General features: G+C 43.0%; 1 protein-coding gene across 1 annotated transcript; it reads left to right on the top strand.

Annotated features, from left to right (window-relative positions):
* Positions 1 to 5,366: 5,366 nt before the first annotated feature.
* Positions 5,367 to 19,126, top strand: GATD3 (glutamine amidotransferase class 1 domain containing 3). Its single transcript, XM_070750511.1, has 7 exons — positions 5,367 to 5,628; positions 8,518 to 8,570; positions 9,354 to 9,467; positions 11,156 to 11,275; positions 14,540 to 14,632; positions 15,744 to 15,900; positions 18,277 to 19,126. The coding sequence occupies exons 1-7, from the start codon at positions 5,497 to 5,499 to the stop codon at positions 18,403 to 18,405; spliced, it is 798 nt and encodes a 265-aa protein (XP_070606612.1). The 5' UTR covers positions 5,367 to 5,496; the 3' UTR covers positions 18,406 to 19,126.
* The last annotated feature ends 2,236 nt before the right edge of the window (positions 19,127 to 21,362 follow it).

The following is a 21,362-nucleotide window of genomic DNA, read 5'->3' on the forward strand; positions in this document are numbered from 1 at the left end:
TTTCTAGCTTTGTCCGTGAGCAAAGCCCACTCCTTACACAACTTCCTGGCTCATTTCTTTGTCATACCAGCCAGGATGGGCATAAGCCTCTCATTCCAGGCATTGAGCAAGTCTCCTACAGAGTTAGGGTTATCCTGACCCTTGAGCTAGAGCTATTTATCTCATTAAGTCTAATGAGCTTCCGCCCTGCTATTCAGTTTTCGCCCCGCCAAAAAAGCATCTGGGAGGACTCTGGTTCCCTATCAGAGTAAAGGCACCTCCTTTCCTGGGAACTCCCACTATGCTTTTCGGACCAAAAAGGGGTCTGGGAGGACCTGCTCCCCTGCAGTGAGTATGTGCTGCTCCTTCCACAGCCTTTCCCACCTCAGTTTTCAGACCAGGAGAGTCTGGGAAGAACCATGCTCTTCTAAGCAAGGGTAATGATGCCCTGAGCAGTTCTGCTCAGTGACCTCCCAGGTAGTTGCCCAGGTTTAACTCACCCACTTTTCCATTCCATTTTTATAGTTTCCCTTCTCCCTACAGAAGGTCCTGTACGCTGGCCAAACCCCCTTGGTTTCCAAGGTCTGTGGGTTGTACAGCGGAACCTCTTCTCATCTACCAAAAATCTTGGGCCACTGGAGACCTACCAGAAGACTGGAAACGAGCGGACGTAGTTCCCATCCACAAAAATGGGAAAAAGACGGATCCAAGCAACTACAGACCTATTAGTCTGACTTCAATACCTGGAAAAATACTGGAGAAAATAATTAAAAAACAGCTTTGCCACTACCTGGAAACAAACAAGATAATATCCAACAGCCAACACGGGTTTGTCAGAAACAAATCATGTCAAACCAATCTCATATCCTTTTTCAAGACCATAACCAAATCAGTAGACCAGCGCAACACGTTGGATCTCATATACTTAGACTTCAGCAAAGCTTTCGACAAAGTCGACCACTATCTCCTAATCCAGTGTTTCCCAACCTTTTTTGAGCCGCGGCACATTATTCATGTTTTCAAAATTCTGGGGAACACTGAACTGGGGGGGGGGGGGGGCGCTAAAGAAAATTTTGGACAAAAAAAATATCTCTTCCTCCATTTCACTCTTTCTCCCTCTTTCTCTTCCTTCCTTCCCTTCTTTTTCTCCATCCCTCTTTCTTTCTTCCTCTCTTTTTTGCTCTCTTTCTCTCTCCCTCCTTCCCTCCCTCTATGTCTTTCCCTCTCCTTCCCCCCTTTCTTTCTCTCTCTTGCTTTATTTCCCTCTCTTTCTCTTGCTTTCTTTCTCTCTCATTCTCTCTCCCCTCCTTTTTCTCTCTCTCTCTCTTTCTCTCTTGTTCACCACGCCAGCAACAGAGAGAAAAAGAAAGAGCGAGAGAGAGCCGGAGAGAGAGTGGAGTGCGCAGCAGCCATCAGCCTCCTCGCCCTCCCAGACGTCCCCAGCGCCCGGCCTCGCGCCGCCTCCCGTTAGCCCGGCCAACTTTTCCCTGCTGCCGTTTTCTCTTCATGGCGCAAAGCCACACAGTCCCGGACTCCCGGATTGCTCGCTTCTCCGGCCAGCGCGGCGCTTTCCTGGGCAGATGGCTTTGCTGACCGGAGAAGCGAGCAATCCGGGAGTCCGGGACTGTGTGGCTTTGCGCCATGAAGAGAAAACGGCAGCAGGAAAAAGTCGGCCGTTTTCTCTTCATGGCGCAAAGCCACACAGTCCCGGACTCCTGGATTGCTCGCCCCAAGGCAGGAGGCGGCGGCGGAGGAGAGGGGGCGGATCGCTCCCCAAGGCTTGAGGTGGCGGCGGCGGAGGAGAGTGGGCGGATCGGGCGGGCAATGGGGCAGGGCGGAGAAGCCAGGGGCGTGTTTGGCCGGAGGCACCGTGGGGAGGCAGGGGCAGCCGCGGCTCCCTTTACTCCTACTGCCGCACCTCCCTGCCCCTGCCTCCTTTTTCCCGCCTTCCTTCTTTGGGGCCCAGCAGGAGAACGCCGGATACGGCGGTCCAGCACCGTCAGTGCCCCGCCCAGCTGGAGCTTCCTAGGGGCGCCGCGGCACACCGGTTGGGAAACGCTGTCCTAATCAACAAATTAGAAAAAAGCGGAGTAGACTACAACACATGCAGATGGATCAATAGCTGCCTGACCAACCGCACCCAACGAGTTGTCCTCAGCGGTTTCAAATCCACATGGGAGAACGTAGGCAGTGGGGTACCACAGGGTTCAGTCCTGGGCCCTGTGCTCTTCAACATTTTCATCAACGACTTGGACGAGGGAATAGAAGGGCAACTGATCAAATTCGCAGACGACACCAAGTTGGCGGGAGTAGCCAATACCCAGAAGACAGGCTCAAATTACAGAAAGACCTAGACAGACTAACACAGTGGGCCCACACCAACAAAATGATGTTTAACATCGACAAGAGCAAAGTCCTTCACCTAGGCAGAAAAAATCCTGGACACACATACAACCTGGGAGAAACCCCTCTTAGCAATAGCTAAGGAGAGATTCAACATGGAGATAAGGAGGAACTTCCTGACGGTCAGAGCGATCAACCAATGGAACAACCTACCAGCGGACGTTGTAAACTCCAACACTCTGGACATTTTAAAGAGAAGATTGAACTGCCACTTGACTGGTGTACTATAGGGTTCCTGCTTGTGCAGGGGGTTGAACTCGATGGCTGTCATGGTCCCTTTCAACTCTAACAATAAATAAATAAATAAATTTGTTTGCAGCTAGGAAACGCACAGAGGTAGCAGGATCCATGCACACATTTCCCTCACTCTCCTTGGCTTTAAAAATTAAAGTTTAGAGGTATTCACCTTCTTTCCAAGCAGCGTGTTGAGCTCAAGACTCAAAACTCCCTTTACTACCCTTGCTCCAAACAGCCAAGATCCAGGAGGGCTTACCCACAGATGCAGGGTTCTGCTGCTGGCAAGGTGGACACTTACCTGGGTGAGGTCCTTTGGCCAGGTTCACTTGGAGTCCCATCTAGGTGGCAAATTGTTGGAAGAAAAATCCGGTTCCGTTCTAAGCTGGGAGAAAGATGCTGGAAATAAAATGGAGGCTGATTGGAAAGAAGGACTCTGTTTATTGATGATCAGAACCAACAGCAGCATGTAGTTCTGGGACAGCTGACAAATTGGATTGATGAGTACATGGATTTTTATAGGGTTCTGGGATGCCGTAGGAGGTTGTGTAATGAGCCTTGTGCCTTTCTAAAATGCTATTCTAATGGTGGTGGGTTTATCTCTCTCTCTAATTTATATTGCCACCTATTCGCCCATGGTGACTCAAGGCGCCTTACAGAATATAAAACCACATTTAGGACAATAAAAACAAACAAAAAGAATCAAATTAATATAGTAATTTGAAACCATAACAAAATGGGGTTTGGTGTTTTTTGGTGTTCTGAAAGTTTTGAACTGGCCAATACAAGACATGAGGCTATAATGCAGATAGTGCTTCCTTTAAAAAAAAAAATGCCAGAAGGAAATTTAAATTGTCAACACCAATGCAGCCGCAAATCACAAAAGAGGTGCATTCCTGGGTTAAGGTTTTCCAAGGGACGGACTCAAAGCTGCAGGGATCCGCAATTCCACCAAGTTGCTTTCATTATACAATCCAACAGAATTCAATTCAATTCAATTCAATTTATTAGATTTGTATGCCGCCCCTCTCCGAAGACTTGGGGCGGTTCACAACAATAATGAAAACAATATTCCAGCGAAAACAAATCTAATATTAAAAAGCACATAAAACCCTATCATATTTTAAAAAGCAAACAACATATACAAACCCAAACATAAATATAAAAAACAACCCTGGGGGAAAGGTGTCTCAACTCCCCCATGCCTAGCGGTATAGATGGGTCTTGAGTAATTTACGAAAGACAAGGAGTGTGGTGGCAGTTCTAATCTCCGGGGGGCGTTGATTCCAGAGGGTCGTGGCCACCACAGAGAAGGCTCTTCCCCTGGGGCCCGCCAAACGACATTGTTTGGTTGACGGGACCCGGAGAAGGCCAACTCAGTGTGACCTTATTGGTCACTGGGATTTGTGTGGTAGCAGGCGGTTCCGGAGGTACTCTGGTCCAATGCCATGCAGGGCTTTAAAGGTCATAACCAACACTTTGAATTGTGTCCGGAAACTGATTGGCAGCCAATGCAGGCCACGGAGTGTTGCAGAAACGTGGGCGAATCTAGGAAGCCCCACGATGGCTCTCGCGGCCACGTTCTGCACGATCTGAAGTTTCCGAACACTTTTCAGAGGTAGCCCCATGTAGAGAGCGTTGTAGTAATCGAACCTTGAGGTGATGAGGGTGTGAGCGACTGTGAGCAGTGACACCCTGTCCAAATAGGGCCGCAACTGGTGCACCAGGTGGACCTGGGCAAACGCCCTCGCCACAGCCAAAAGAATGGTTGGTATAAGTTTATATAGAATGGGTATCTGAAGGGGTGGATGTGGCTGCTGCCTCTTAGCTGCAGAGCCGGACGGGGGCAGAGGCGATGGCGGAGTCCGTGCTGGGGCCATGTGGGGCCGCTGATCCAGGGGGCCGCGGACTGGCAAGCCACCCTCCACTCTCTCTCTGCTCTCTCTCTTTCTCTCTCTGTTGCTGGCGTGATGTACGAGAGAGAAAGAGAGAGAGAAAGAGAGAAAGAAAGCAAGAGAGAGAGAGAAAGAAAGCAAGAGAAAGAGAGAAGGAAAGCAAGAGAGAAAGAGAGAGGGAGAAAGCAAGGGAGAGAGAAAGTGTGAGAGAGAAAGCAAGAGAGAATAAAAGAGAGGTAGCAAGAGAGACAGAGAAAGAGAGAGAGAGAAAGAGAGGGAGAAAGAATGCAAGAGAGAGAAAGCAAGAAAGAGAGAAAGAGGGGGGAAGGAGGGAGAGGGAAAGACATAGAGGGAGGGAAGGAGGGAGAGTTAAAGAGCAAAAGAGAGAGGAAGAAAGAAAGAGGGATGGAGAGAGAGAGGGAAAGAAAGAGGGAGGGAGACAGAAATAGGGCGGAAGGGAGGAAGAGTGGGGTTTTTTGTCCAAACTTTTTTTAGCCCCCCCCCCCCGCTCAATGTTCCCCAGGATTTTGTAAATGTGAATAACGTGCCGCGGCTCAAAAAAGGTTGGGAAACACTGGCGTAGGGTATTCCGTTGCAAGTGGAGAAGTGAAGGGCTCTTCTAGTAAAGTATCTCTGGACATTTTCTAAAGTGTTTATGTCAGAAATTACACTACTCCTCTTGGCAACAACCTAAAGCAGGGCTCTCCGACCTTTGCAACTTTAAGCCTGGAGGACTTCAACTCCGGGAATCCCACAGCAAGCAAAAATGGGAGTTGAAGTCCTACAGGCTTAAAGTTGCCAAGGTTGGAGACCTCTTACCTAAAGCGATTAAGGAGGCAGTGACCTGGAATAAATCCTCCGACCACCAGGTGGTGCTGCGGCGTCCTCTTCGGAAACTCAGCCTTTGGGAAAGTCACTTTACAAGGCTTCGGTGGCAGCGGAGCCTTCGGTTCCTCTCCGGTTCGGTTGTTTCCTCGCACTCAAGATGTGGGCTGCTAAATTCGCCAGCTGCCGTTCGCCCCTCCTGTCCTCGGTGCTCGTGCTCACGAAGGGAGCCCCTGCTTCCAGCTCGCCCTTTCACTCCTCGGCGCATCGCCATAAGGCGAAAGTGGCTGTGGTGAGTTTCGCCTCCGCGGCAAAGGCAGCGGCGGCCTCATGGCTGCCAGGAGGAGGAGGAAGAGGAGGAAGCGTAGCCGGGAGGGGTCCTTTTTGAGAACGCTCTGACGCGCGGCGGGACTCTGCCGGCGCTCCTTCGGCAGCTGTTTTTCTCGGACGCCCCCAAAAGAGACTTCAGCCCAGCGGCAAAACTAAACACCGCAAGTCAGCCTTGGGTTCATTTTTCCAAGACTGGGAATCAGCCGCAATTGGAGTCAAATGGGATGCGCGCGCGTCGTCAAAAATTGGTAACAAGTGAAATTCCACACAGGTATGTGGCCTCAGCGGTCCCCAACCTTGGCAACTTTAAGCCTTTGGAGGACTTCAGCTCCCGAACTTCCAAAGCTGGCTGGGGAATTCTGGGAGTTGAAGTCCTCCAGGCTTAAAAGTTGCTAAGGTTGGAGACCCCTGTGTTACATGACTGCATCTGGCTGACCTTGGCTTGACTCGGCCATTAGGGAGTCACAGGAATTAAGGAATTTTAGGATTAGTCTAGGTCGAAGTCGCAGGACTTCTCACAAGGCAATGTTCAAGATATATATGTGTGTGTGCATATTATGTGTGTGTGTGTATGTGTATGTGTATCACATGTTTTTGCTGAATTTTTAAAATTAAGGGAGACTAGGATCTCCCTTAATTTTAAAAATTCAGCAAAAACATGTGATACATACAGAATATAGTTTGTCGGCTATGAATAAATTAACTGCCTTGAAATGGCCCGGGGTTTGGCCTAGAGGCAAAAAGGAACTGTGACATTCCTTCAATATACCAGGGTGATCCTACAGGGAAAACCCCCCACATACTGGTACATACATACATACATGCATACATATATTGCACATGCTGTTGTGCACATTCAACTTTGTACAGAACAAAGTATTCAATGAGAATATTACATTCATTCAGATCTAGTATGTGTTATTTGAGTGTTCCCTTTATTTTTTTGAGCAGTATGTATATATACTATATATGTATATATAGCAATTCACTATTTTTTAACAGGACACTTCATATAGGTGTTTTATAAATGGACACTTCATATAGGTGTTTTATAACAAACAAGTTTAAATATAACCTTACACATAAATTACTGAAGTAACTAGTAGAGTTACCACTAGGATCAACTTGTGTGTGTGTGTATCCCCCTGTAATCATCCGAAGCTGAGTTGACCCCAGTGGTAACTCTATAAAATTACTTCTGAGTGTAATTTTTGTATAAGGAAATATCTAAACACATTTGCCTTTTATTTTTTTAAATTGAGTTTTAAAAAACAATACAAAAACATAAAAGACATTACCAAAGCACATAAACATCCTTACATTTTACATTTCTATAGCATCGAAAAGAAAAAAGATTTCTATACATAACTATCAATGAAATTATTAAACTAACACAATATTAATTTCCATTGGTGTTAATATTTACAATTACTATTTATTTCTGTTTGCTTCTTTCTTTGTTTTAATTTCTAGCCACTTATAAAACTTTTCCCATAGGATGAAAAACACTCTTCTCTGTTCTGTACTTCATAGATAAGTCTCATCATTTCAGCACAGACCATCCATTTGTTTATTATCATGTTTTATGTCAGGGGATTTCTATCCTTTCAAATCTATGCAAATGCTAGCCTAGCAGCAGTTAATACATGTATGATGATGAGATGGTTTAGTGTATTGTCCCTTAATAATTCACAGTAGGTATGTCTCGAGTCTTAACTCTATACAGTATTGCACTCTGTCATTTCTTTTATCCAGGTCTTGATTTTATTCCAATAACTTCTTGCCACAGGGCACACCCACCATAAGTGATAATATGGCACATTTGCCTTTTGAAGCACCTATATGAAGTGTCCATTTGGTATATTAGTGACTTGCTCATAATTATCTGTTGAAGTGATTGGCTGAAACCTAGGCTTCCAGTTGTAGACCTTCATTGTAATGACCAAGTGCACAGTTTTTTAAAGATTATCTCTCAACTTTATGCAGCATCTAGGATTACAGGAAATAGATAAAAGAAGTGAGTTGAGGGACAAAATTGAATTTGTCTGGATTACAATTTAAGTACAGTGATACCTTGTCTTACAAACCCCTCGTCATACAAACGTTTCGAGATACAAACCCGGGGTTTAAGATTTTTTTGCCTCTTCTTCCAAACTATTTTTACCTTACAAACCCAAGCCGCCACCACTGGGATGCCCCGCCTCCGGACTTCTGTTGCCAGCGAAGCGCCCATTTTTGCGCTGCTGGGATTCCCCTGAGGCTCCCCTCCATGGGAAACACCACCTCTGGACTTCCGTGTTTTTGCGATGCTGCAGGGGAATCCCAGCAGCGCAAAAATGGGCATTTCGCTGGCAACGGAAGTCCGGAGGTGGGGTTTCCCAGCGAGGGGAGCCTCAGTGAAATTGCAGCATCACAAAAACATGGAGGTCCGGAGGTGGGATTTCCCATGGAGGGGAGCCTCAGGGGAATCCCAGGATTGCAAAAACGGGTGCTTCGCTTGCAACGGAAGTCCGGAGGGCGGGGCATCCCAGCAGCGGCGGTGGGTTCATAAGGTGAAAAAAGTTCGTAAGAAGAGGCAAAAAAATTCTGAACCCCGGGTTCGTATCTCGAAAAGTTCTTATGACGTAAGGTTTGTATCATGAGGTACCACTGTATAAGCAAATAATTTGTAAGACTGGGTGTATTATTTTATCTCCTGATATATTTGCTCCCTCCTTTAAGTTGGTTCATCACTTTTTGTGATTTTCAAGCTGTGTTAGGCTATGACTTCTATTATATCTGAAGTTCAATAAATTTAGCAAGATTAAGAAGTATCTAGAAAAGACTATTTTATTTTTATTTCTTATTACAGGTTCTTTCTGGTTGTGGTGTTTATGATGGCACTGAAATCCATGAAGCCTCTGCGTAAGTGTATTTTTAACATTTAAGGACAACCTCCATTGCCATAAGTAAAGCTGATCGGTAGATAATCTAGTTATCTAGACAGCATTTTAGCATTAAGTGACTTTCCATTAGAATAGTTTGGAATGTCATTCTCCCTTCTATCGGTTTTTAGTAGCGTCTAAGAAGAGACGGGTGGAATATAAATCTAATAAATAAATTTTAAATTAAACTTGCATTTAATGGAGTATTTATTGAGGCTCATTCTGGCTTTATAATGTCTCAATGATAATAAATACTGAAAAAGTTTGGATAGTGGATATGGCAATACCTTGAGATAGAATAGAAAAGAAAGATCTGGAGAATAGAAAGACTGATATAAGGGAGCAAAGGCATTACTAAAATTAATAAGCACCTTGGTGTAGGAGAAGGACAGGCTCAGCTGGAATGTAAGGTTAAACATGTCAGTTGGCGCGCCATTTGAACACCATCTGCATTGACAAAACCAATAGAAACATAGAAACATAGAAGTCTGACGGCAGAAAAAGACCTCATGGTCCAATAAATTGCAAAAGGCAGCTTTCCTTGGAAAATCTTGCATCCTGCAATGATACCTTTGATGGCACCAAACATCAATATCTGCCTATCCCAGCCCCTTGGGAAAAACTTCATAGGTCATAAAAATGCCAAAACCAGCCTAAACTCCTAGCTGACTGTGTGATGAACTCTAGTAATAGTAACAAATCCAGTATAAACATCTGACTGAGTATGTGATGAATCATAATAATTTATTACATTTATATGTAGGATAATGGTTCATTTGAGCCGAGGAGGAGCCAATGTTGACATGTATGCCCCAAATATTTCTCAGATGCATGTTGTTGATCACAGCAAAGGGCAGCCAGCTGACAAGGAATCAAGGTAAGAATTACTAAAGTATGTGCTTGACTAATGATGTGCCATCAAGTTGTTCATGACTTTTAGGGACCACTTAGATTTTCTCTATGATGTTCGATCCCTAACCTAGTTCTTCAGTTTCCTTAATGCTGCCTCCATCACCAGTGTAACAGTCTATCAAGCATGCTGCTGGTTGACCTGACCTCTTACACCTTTTCCAGCACCAGAGACTTTTCCAGACAGCTGGGTCTTCTCATGTGTCTGAAGTACCGTATTTTTCAGAGTATAAAATGCACCAGAGTATATGACGCACCTAGATTTTAGAGATGGAAAACAAGGAAAGAAGTATTCTGAACCAAATGGTGTAGTAATCTATTTTTTAATAAAATACCAGTGTAACAGAGTACTTTTTACAAACATGTATACTTTTTTACAAACTTCAAACTTGACAGCTTTAAGACTTGTGGACTTCAACTCCCAGAATTCCTCCTTCCAGTCATGCTAACTCAGGAATGGGAGTTGAACCCCACAGGTCTTAGACTTGCCAAGTTTGAATACCCTTGCACCCCTAATCTTCAAACTTGACAGCTTTAAGACTAGTGGATTTCAACTCCAAGAATTGCTCCTCCAGTCATGCTTGATGGGGTAATTAGAAGGCAAAAATGACCCCGTTTTTGTGAAGAATGAGCCATTTTTCGCCCTTTTTTTTTTTTTGCAAACATTGGGTGGGCAAAGGGTCTAGGAAGCCTGCAGGGAATTCCTGGGTGCTGGCAAAAATGGACCTGTTTTTTTGAAAAATGGGCCATTTTCCAGCCGTTTTTTCACAAAAATGAGTGGGCAAACGGTCTGGGGAGCCTGTAGAGACTTCCCCAGACTGGGGGAAGGCAAAAATGCCTCCTTTTTTGTGAAACACCTGGCAAAAAAATCCCATTTGTTTGCAAAAATGGGACCATTTTTGCCATCCCCCAGCGCTCAGGAGCTGTCTGCAGGCTTCCCAGACCCACTGTCTAAAAATGGGACACTGGGGCGGGGCTTTGGGACAGCAAAAATGGCTGTATTTGGTGTATAAGATGCACCAACATTTCCACCCTCTTTTAGGGAGAAAAAGCTGTGTCTTATATTCTGAAAAATATAGTAGGTTAATTTGAACTTGATCATTTGTGCCTTGAGTGAGAACTCTGGTGGATTTGTTCAGTCATCTATTTGTTTTTTTCTTGGCTGTCCCTGGTATTCTTAAGCATCTTTTTTCAATACCAGAATTCAAAAGCTTAAAAGTTTAAAATATTGCATGAGGTAGCTGGGAACTGGAAACATTTTCTCTTGAGGCAGAAGTCCCCCCCCCCCTTCTTCTGATCACATTTCTGGAATCAAGCCATTAGAAAGCTACCGTAGCTTATGAAATAGGTTTGGTAACTCTGCAACAACTATCAAGTTGTCCCAAAGGTGCTTTTTCGAAAGGCAACTGGACTTTGTTTTTTTCCTGAAGACATTTTTTCTTATTCAAGAAGCTCCTTCAGTACTATCACGTTGTTTAAGAAGAAGACTTCTTAATGTGATTATCTTAAAATTCCATTCATTTCCTCCTTCAGCATAATTTTAGGTTTTTTGTAATGTGAAGAAATTAGGCACTCTGTTCTTTTTTAAAACTTTATTGATAACCAGTAGTCTAAAATGTGATGCCCCAAAAGCATTTATATTTATATTCCCCTAAGAAACGTCTTAACAGAATCAGCAAGGATCGCTCGTGGGAAAATTATTGACTTGGCTAGACTTACTGCAAGAGACTATGATGCAGTAGTATTTCCTGGAGGTTTTGGAGCTGCTAAAAATCTGTGAGTATTTAATTCTGTAAGTTGCCACAATATGTTACTACTACCGTGTTTCCCCGAAAGTAAGACAGTGTCTTACTTTCTTTTTACCCCCAAAAGCCCCACTACGTCTTACTTTCGGGGTATGTCTTACATTGGAAAAAAATTGAAAGGGTCCTTTCAGCGGCGCAGCAGCGAGGAGGCGAAGATTGGGGTTTCCCCTTTGCGTGGGCGGCGGGGAAGACCCAGGGAAGATTCTTCGGCCGCCCAGCCTCTGATCCGCTCGGCAGCGCGGCAGCAGCCCTGGCGGCGATCCTCTCGGCGGCGCAGCGGCGAGGAGCCGAAGATCGGGGTTTCCCCTTTGCATGGGCGGCGGGGAAGACCCAGGGAAGATTCTTCGGCCGCCCAGCCTCTGATCCGCTCGGCAGCGCGGCAGCAGCCCTGGCGGCGATCCTCTCGGTGGCACAGCGGCGAGGAGCCGAAGATCGGGGTTTCCCCTTTGCGTGGGCGGCGGGGAAGACCCAGGGAAGGTTTCTTCAGCTGCCCAGCAGCTGATCTGCTCGGCAGCGCGGCAGCAGCCCTGGCGGCGGTTCCCTCGGCAGCGCGGTGGCAGGGAGAGGCTTGCGGCAAGGCACAAAGGATTTCCCTCGGTGCACGCGTGGAGCCGCAGACGCGTGTCGGGGAAGCGTGTGTCTGGAGGGGAGGAGCCGCTCTGCGCAGTTCGGCAGCCCCACCTGCCTGCCGGAAAGGAGGCGGGCGGGCGAAGGAGGGCGCAGCTCCGGCCGCTCGCCTCGGAGCCAGTCGGCCTTGCTGGCCGCTTGCAGCCGAGCCTCGGTAGGACTCGGTTGCTGGGACGAGCGCGTTCGCAGCAAGCCGCCGCCCGCTCGCCTCACTTCAGACCAGCGCCGTCCTTCGCTTTGCCAAGCCGGGGAAGAGGCGGTGGCGCCGCGGCGAGGCGAAGGCGAGGGGCGCGCGGGGAGCTGACGGAAAGGAGGCGGGCGAAGGAGGGCGCAGCTCCGGCCGCTCGCCTCGGAGCCGGTCGGCCTCGCTGGCCGTTTGCAGCCGAGCCTCAGCAGGACTCGGTTGCTGGGACGAGCGCCTTCGCTGCAAGCCGCCGCCCGCTCGGCTCGCTTCGGACCAGCGCCGTCCTTCGCTTTGCCAAGCCGGGGAAGAGGCGGTGGCGCCGAGGCGAAGGCGAGGGGCGCGCGGGGATCTTGGAAGCGACGTCATTGGGCTCCCCCCCCCGGCAATACCCCCGTGTTTCCCCGAAAGTAAGACATATGTCTTACTTTCGGGGTACGGCTTATATTAGCCGACCCCCCTGAAACCCCCGATACGTCTTACAATCGGGGGTGTCTTACTATCGGGGAAACACGGTACTACTATTCTAATCAGATGTGATTAAATAACATAGCAGGCAGTATAAACTCTAACTGCAACTCTGAATTGAAATTAGTATAATGTACTTTTAAATATCCTTTCTCAAATCATAACCAACAGAATTAATAGTTGCTCTCTTTTCTATATGTCTTAGTCTTGGAGTGAGAATATACTGTGGTTACTTCAGGAAAGATTGCAATATTAGTTGCAGTAATTAACACAGTATAATTTCTTGTAATGAATGTATCAAACATGTTGGAAATCTATATTTCAATTTTGTTGACAACCTTCAACCTCTTAAGCTGCGCCACAGTTGACTTATTATCTTGCATGAGAGGAAAATGTTTTTCAGGATACTTTCCACATTGAAGCCAAAGTTAGCTTCTCATATAAGAAAGAGCTAATTGTCCGTTTAAATTGCGTTCTGTACTCATTTCTTATTTATTCAATTATCTATTAAGTATTTCAGAATTTAATTTTTTCCTTTCCATGGAGGTATTTACAATCTACTGAAATCTTTAGTGGCCTGAGTGTGGCATATGAAAAATGCTTTATAGGACAACATTTGGGAAATATTAGTGTGGACTAACTCTGTAAATGCATTTAAAAGTACTTAGAAGAGCAGGCTGAAGAATCAGGAAGCATAAACACATCAGAGGAGCTGTGCCTTTTTTTGTGTGTGTGTGTGTGATTCTATGCAAGCCTGAAAAAAAGCATACCAATTCAATTCATTAAAACAGCTTTATGACTGTTGCTATGCTTGCCTTTGAAGCACACATACCATAATTTTTATTCAGTTTAAGTTAGCTGTAACTTAATGGCTTAGAGCAGTGATGGCGAACCTATGGCACGGGTGCCATAGGTTGCATGTGAAGCCATATCTGCTGTCACAGAAGCTCAGCTTCAACATGCATGTGTGTGCTGACCAGCTGATTTTTGGTTCGCACAGAGGCTCTGGGGGGGTGTTTTTGGCTTTCAGAGAGCCTTGGGATGGGGTAGAGGCATTTTTACTGTCCTTTGGCTCCAGGGAAGCCTTTGGAGCCTGGGGAGAGCGAAACACGAGCCTACCAGGCCCACTTGAAGTTTGGAAACAGGCCATTTCTGGCTTCCAGAGGGCCTCGTGGGTGGAGGAAGCTATTTTTGCCTCCCCCAAGCATTGAATTATGGGTGTGGGCACTTGTGCATGCACGATAGTGCAGACATATGTTCTTTAGGCACCCAAGAGAAAAAAGGTTTACCATCACTGATTTAGAGCTTTAGACCAATAATCCCCTACTCTTGATTTTATTTACCTCCATTCATTCACATTATCGTTTATTTAGTTGCTTTCTCTTTTCTCCCCTCTTTGACATCTATCCAACATCCATCAACATATACACTAATAAGATAGTGACAATTGTGTCATTTCTTACTTACGGGAAACTTTTTCTTCCCAATTGGTTACAAATCGTGTCCCTGGCAAGGCAATTACAGAAAGAAACATTTTCTGTTCTTTCTTATGGAGGCTTGTTTAAAATCTCAGAGATAGCAGAACAAAGAAAAGAATCTCTAAGTTCCACCTTTTAAGAAAAAAGCAAGGGATAATTAATATTCCCTTTCCTGAATTTTTGGAAGCAGGAGAATCCTGGAATTATAGGATAGAAAGGAGAAATATTAATATATAATGTATTGATAAATCCTTGTCTCTCAACTTCTATTTTTTCCCAATGAAGAAGTGGAAAGATTGAGTTTGCTATTCCTGACATTTTTGTTGGAAAAAGTATTTCCACGTTAAAGGAACAGTACTGTATTTGCATTTATGAATGTAAAAAAAAATTGGTTATTTCAAGTGTTCATACCTTGTAGGTTACCGAGTGTGGATGTGTATCTCAGAACTGTAATGCATTGTATGGGTTTCTCTTGTGGCAGATCTACCTTTTCTGTGGATGGGAAAGACTGTAAAGTTAACAAAGACATTGAGCGTGTGCTGAAAGACTTCCACAAATCAGGGAAGCCCATTGGGTATGTCACATATTTAAATATTCTTTGGCAAAGAGCCTTTCATAGCTCTCCCTTCAGTCAGAAAGTTACTTGTGGTGATTCTCTTAAGTAAAATGAATTTACAAGCCTAGAACTTCAAAACCAGATTGGTTAGGCACTTGGCAAGTCACAGTCAATAGTAGTTTGGGGGATGGGGTTGTCATTTAATTAGGCCAGTTTAAACTGTTCACTAAAATTAATTCATTAAACTTGTTTCCTGCCAATTTTCAAGGATTTTGAATAATATTTTATATTAGAAGGGCAACAGATATGTCAGAACTAAAGGAATTCAGAAAAAGCATCTGTTTAACGCTCTTTAAAGTAGCTGTGCATTTAAATGCCATCTTGAAATTGTAGAACAAATTTTCCTTAAAATAATGTTACATAATATAGCCAGATAAAAAAAATAAAATTTATAGTATAGCAGTCTACCCAATGACATAATGGTTGAGATATTAAAAAATAGTCAAATAAAAAATGTGGATAGTTGAAAAAAAATATCAGGGGCTAAATCCCAAAATCACCATGTGTCCATCAAATTTAATTCCACTAGGTAGACTTGAACCACATTCCAGCTATATGATTGAAATGAATTTAAAATACTAGAGTCCAAAGTATCCAAAATTATCCAAGATTAGGCAATTATTTTTTTTAAAAAATGGAATATATTCTAGAAAGCAATTTATATTGATAACAAGATAACAAATGAAGCCCTTCGGAATATATTGAAAAAAATGAACACATGTATAGGTGGTAATTTTAAAAAATTATAATATATACTCATAGATAAGCCCATCTGCAGATAAACCAACCTGAATTTTGGGGTTATGTTTTGCAACCAATAATTCTTGGTTTATCTGTAACTGTATATAACATGCAAAGTGTCTGCTGTATGGAGCACAATAATGAGTCCTGAGTCTTTTGGAATTGAGCGGCATAGAAATCAAATAAATAAATAATCAAAGCTATCTCTAAATATCTAATCACTAAAATATTTTATAATATCAGATACATTTTCCATTATTAATCTTGACTGAACATAATCATTTTATGTTGAACTCTGCTTGTAAATTGTGTATTGGCTCTCTTTTAGGTTGTGCTGTATTTCCCCCGTCTTGGCTGCAAAAGTTCTACCTGGCACTGAAGTCACTGTAGGTCAAGAACAAGAACAAGGCGGGAAGTGGCCTCACGCTAGCACTGCTGGGGCCATTAAAGCCATGGGAGGAAAACACTGCCCTAAAGACGTAACAATATCCTTTTCATGTTCGGTTTGACTACCTTGAGGCAGAATTATAGAGTCAAATTTATAGGCTGGAAGGGAACTTAGAAGTCTTCTAGTCCAACCTCCTGCGCAAGATAGGAGTCCTTACACCATCCCAGACAAATCTTTCCTTCAAAACCTCCACCAATATGGAACTCACAGCTCTGGGAGGCAAGCTATTTTATTGATTAATTGTTGTCACTGTCAAGAAATTTCTTCTTAGTTCCAGGTTGAATTTCCCTCTATTGCTTCTTTCACATTTTTGTTATTTCACTTCATTAGGCTAAACATATTTCATCATACAATTTAGTCTCCAGATCCATTATCATCTTTGTTGCTCTTCTCTGTACTCTTTTTAGGGCCTTAGTATTTTTTTTGGTATCATGGTGATGATAACTGGATGCAATATTCCAAGTGCAGCCTCACTAGTGCTATGTAGAACAGTACAATCCCTTCCCATGAATTCTTGATGTTATCTGTTTGTTGATGCAGACATAATCAACAAACAGGATTGCATTTATTTTTTGGGCAGTTTCAGTACACTACTGACTCATACTTAAGCAGTCACGAGAATACCTAGATCCCTCTCACTGGCACTATTGTGGAACCATGTACTGCCTATTTTGTCTGCATTTCATTCTTCTTGCCTAAATGTAAAAGGACCCTACTTTTCTCACCACTGAACTGCATCTTGTTGGATAGGGCCCAGTGCTCAAGTCTGTCAAGAGCCTTCTGAATCTTGAATCTATCTTTTAAAGTGTTAGCAATTCCCCCCAGCTCAGCGTTACGTTATCTGCAAATTTGATAAGCACCCTTTAGTCCTCTCATCTTGATCATTTATGAAGATGTTGAAAAGTACCAAGACAGAACCTTGAGGTATCACATTGCATGCTTTCCTCCACGTAGATATAGTTCTTTAGAGGATCACTCCTGGTTATCTGTTTTCCTAGCTACTGAAGTCAAACTGATTGGACTTAGATTCCTGGATCCACTTTTTTCTCCTTTTGGGGGATTGGAACCACATTGGCTCATTTTTTCGTTCCTCTGGCAATTCCCCTGTACTCCAGATTTCTCTTTCAGTTGCTTTGAGATCAGATCATAGGTGTGGGATGATGATGAAGCTTTATTCTCTGAGCTTGTGAGTTGATTTCCAAACATTTCGTTACAGTTTTTCCCTCTAAACTTCACTAAAGATGTTACCTAGCCTGGTAACGAAACATTCAGAAACCAACCTACAAGCTCAGAGAATGAATATTCACCCTCATTGTATGCCGCCCTGCATTTGTATGCCGCACTGAGTAATAATAATAATAATAATAATAATAATAATAATAATAATAATAATAATACCAAAGGATCTCAGCGGACATTTGAAAACCATCAGAATTGACAAAATCTCCATCTGTCAATGGCAAAAGGCCGCTTTACTGGGATCGGCAAACATAATTCGCCGCTACATCACGCAGTCCTAGGTGCTTGGGAAGCGCCTGACTGGTGATGAAATACGAAATCCAGCATAGTGATCTCGTTTGCTGTGTTGTACTGACATAATAATAATTGGTGCAAGACTTAGTTCATTCTGACCCTTAGCTTTACTGATATTATCCCTGCAGATTTTGAGTTATTTGTTGTTAGTATGTTCTAGTTATACGCCCTTCTTTCCATTTTTTATTAGAAAGGCCAGGCTCTTAACTAGACATTGGAACAATAAAGGGTTGAGACCTTATTATGCTTTAAATTGTTATGAAATGCATACCTGCTTTTTCAATAAATGTTTAAAACTTATATTACATGGAGCTAAACAAATCACCCCTTCCAATATGGGTACTATATATAGACTGCAAAAACCATATTACTACTAGACAATGATGTTGCTGAGGTTTGCTAATTGTCTAGGTTTTTGCAACCCAAATGTGAAAAATCTGTTCCTGAAGCTGAGCTTATGTTTGGTGATTAATATGCAGTTCTTATGGAGATAACGTGAGAATGGTATTTATTTATTTATTTGTTGTTTGTTTGTTTGTTTATTTATTCATTCATTCATTCATTCATTCACTCACTCACTCACTCACTCACTCACTCATTCATTTATTGCATTTATATGTCGCTCACTCCGAAATAGACTCTGAGCAGCTAACAACAAAGTTTAACACTTTCTTTCAGAATATTTATTTATTGTCTTCCCAATCCAAACAATATTTCTAGTATTTCCATTCAAATGGTAACCACCTTCAACCCTGCCTAGTTTCTGAAACAAGATAAATTTGGCCAACTATTGTCATCTATAGGAAGATATTTTTGTCAATAGAAGGAAATTAATTTACAATGTTATTCACTCTTGCTAATTACCTTAACTGCCTTTCACGAAGCGCATGTGGACAATACCAACAAGGTAGTTACTACACCGGCATTTATGTGTGAAACTGAATTACATCACGTTTTTGACGGTATTGGAGCCATGATAAAAAATTTGTTAAGGCTGACAGGCAAATGAAATGGATTGTTAATAACAAAAGCAATATCTTTTAGGAATATTACAGTTGATGACAAAATTTGGCACAGAATGTAGACATATTTTAGAGGATTTACTTAAATTTCTGAATTGGAGCATCTACACATTGGATCTGGATCCTTTTATGTCAAACTCTTCTCCATATAGTGCATTGTCATTGACAATTGTTTTATATTCTGAACATCACCCATTGTTAAACAAATTGGATTTAATGATTCAAATATTTAAAGTATTTATCAGCTATTATCAGAATGTTTTCAATGATTATATCATGAATTTGCAAATATGATTTAGCATGTTAAAGTTGTACAATTGGATTTGAATCACTAGTATGACTAACTCTAGAGAACCTATTTTGGGAATTGAGAACAGCACAATAGAATTCCATTTATTTTTCTAATTTAAATTGAATTATTAGTACTGTGAATATCTGGTTGCTTAACATTCCATAAGCACTGGTATATTACAAATTCCTGAATAATTGAACACCACATAGGTAATCAGTTAAAGAAATGAGGCTATGGCTCCAAATACAGTCCTAATTATAGGGAATGTTTGTAAATCCTTTTACAGAGTCCATATGAACATTATTAAGTATTCTGATAATTGAGGCAAACTACTGTGCAACAGTTCAGATCAATGAGAAGAAATTAACTTTTCTCAATTAGATATACCACATTAAATAAAACGGATGAAGCCAAAACCAATTGTTTTCTTCTTTATTAATATGCAGAATATTTGTTTGGTGTATTTTTGTCTGCCTAATGTAGGAGAATTTGTGTGATGGTGGTAGATGATCCCGTGTGTGTGCGTATGTATGTGCACGCACACACACTTTCAAATAAAGGTTGACTCCTGGTGAGTAAGTCCAGGCAAGTTTTTTGGTAACATTTTCAGAAGTAATTTGCCATTTCCTTTTTCCTAGGGACGAGAGAGGGACTGCCCCAGAGTCACCCAACTGTCTTTGTGGTTAGGGAGGATTAGAACTCCATCTTCTGATTTTTTTAGCTTAGTGTCTTTAAGACGTGTATAAAGTTGGCTTTAGCAAGCCATTAAGAACTGTGATGACAGAGTGGTTAGAATGCAGAATGCAATTCTAAATTGCATTAACAGGGATTCAATCAAGATCACATGAAGTACTAATACCACTCTATAAACCCTTAGTAAGATTATACCTAGAATACTGCATCCAATTTTGGTCACCACACTACAAAAAAGATGTTGAGACTAGAAAGAGTACAGAGAAGAGCAACAAAGGTGATCAGGGGATTGGAGGCTAAAACATAAGAATGGTTACAGGAGTTGAGCATGGCTAGTCTAGTGAAGAGAAGGACCAGAGAAGACATAATGGCAGTGTTGCAATACTTTAGGGGCTGTTACAGAGAGGAGGGATCAACCTGTTTTCCAAAGCAGCTGAAGGCCAGATGAAGAATAATGGCTTGAAACTGATCAGGGAGGCATTTGTTTTATTTTATTTTGATTTATAAGCCACACTTCTCCAGACGGACTCAGGACAGCGTACAACAATAAAAACCAAATACAAAATTTAAAACCCCAATATTAAAAAAAAACATTAATCCATCTGTCATTCATACTATTGGCCGGAGCAGAGTGTTGTTGCTCAATGGTCCCAGGCCTGCTGGCAAAGCCAAGTTTTTAAAGCCTTTTGAAAGGCCAGCAGGGTGGCGGCAGTGCGAATCTCTGTGGGCAGTTGATTCCAGAGGATCGGAAGCTGCCACGGAGAAGTTATATGGGTGTATCTGGATACATCCATAACCGCTTGCGCGGCTGCATTCTGGACTAATTGAAGTCTCCGAACATTCTTTAAGAGTAGCCCAAAGTAGAGCACATTGCAATAATCAGGTGATGAGGGTGTGAATGACTGTGAGAAGAGACTTTATTTGACCTAGAAATGAAACATTTTCTGACAGAACAATCAAACAATGGAACAACTTGCCTTCAGAATTTATGGGATATTTCAAGAGACGACTGCCATGGTGTATGGCAGTGATGGTGAACCTTTTGCTCGGCTGCCAAAAGGGTGTGCATGCCCACGTCCATAATGCAATGCCCTCCCCCCATGCATGCACATACAATTCCCCGTGCTTTCCCCCGCGCACGCGCACAGGGCTCATTGAAACTTCTGGAGCCTGTGGATGGTGAAAATAGACTCAACAGGCCTACCAGAAGTTCAAAAATGAACTTCTGGTTGAGCCGTTGGGGCATTTTTGATCATCCCCAGGTTTTAGGAAAGCCTCCAGAAGCCTGGGGTGGTGGTGGTGGTAAAAAATGGCCCAACAGCCCAACCGGAAATTCATTTCCAAACTTCCAGTAGGACTACTGGGTCCATTTTTCACCATCCACATGCTCTGGAGGCTTTACAGAATCCTGGGGAAGGTGACGACCTGCCCCCACCCTCCGGAAGACCAAATATCAGCTGGAGCTGACATATGGCAATGCCTCGTGTGCCTTCAGATACGGCCATAGGTTCACCATCACAAGTGTAGGATCTGCTTAGACGGGGAGGGGGCTGGACCTGATGACCTACAAGATCCCTTCCAACTCTGCTATTCTGTTATTTCATTGTGGGCAACATCTTTATCCAGTTGATTACTATACCCTGTGGAGGAATGTCTCTTCAGTCCCTGGTCACTGTTTCTCCATAGCCAATTTACAAACAAGTTTCAGTTGAATGTGAAAGGTTTGGTGGAAGATTAGTTATAACCACTTGCATTCTGTACTTCCAAAGCTGCATGGAATTTGTACAATTTAACACATTCCTTTATTTTCCCACAATATTGTACAATCCTTCTCAACCGTTGATTGATTTTCTATTGTGGTTTACGTTTTGCAACAATAATGGTTTCTCTTTTTTCGCTGAATTCCCCTTTCATTCCCCTTAGTTTCTTTCTTACAATCACATTATGATTATTTAACTG

The sequence above is a fragment of the Erythrolamprus reginae genome, chromosome 4, assembly GCF_031021105.1.
Source record: "Erythrolamprus reginae isolate rEryReg1 chromosome 4, rEryReg1.hap1, whole genome shotgun sequence".
NCBI lineage: Eukaryota > Metazoa > Chordata > Lepidosauria > Squamata > Dipsadidae > Erythrolamprus > Erythrolamprus reginae.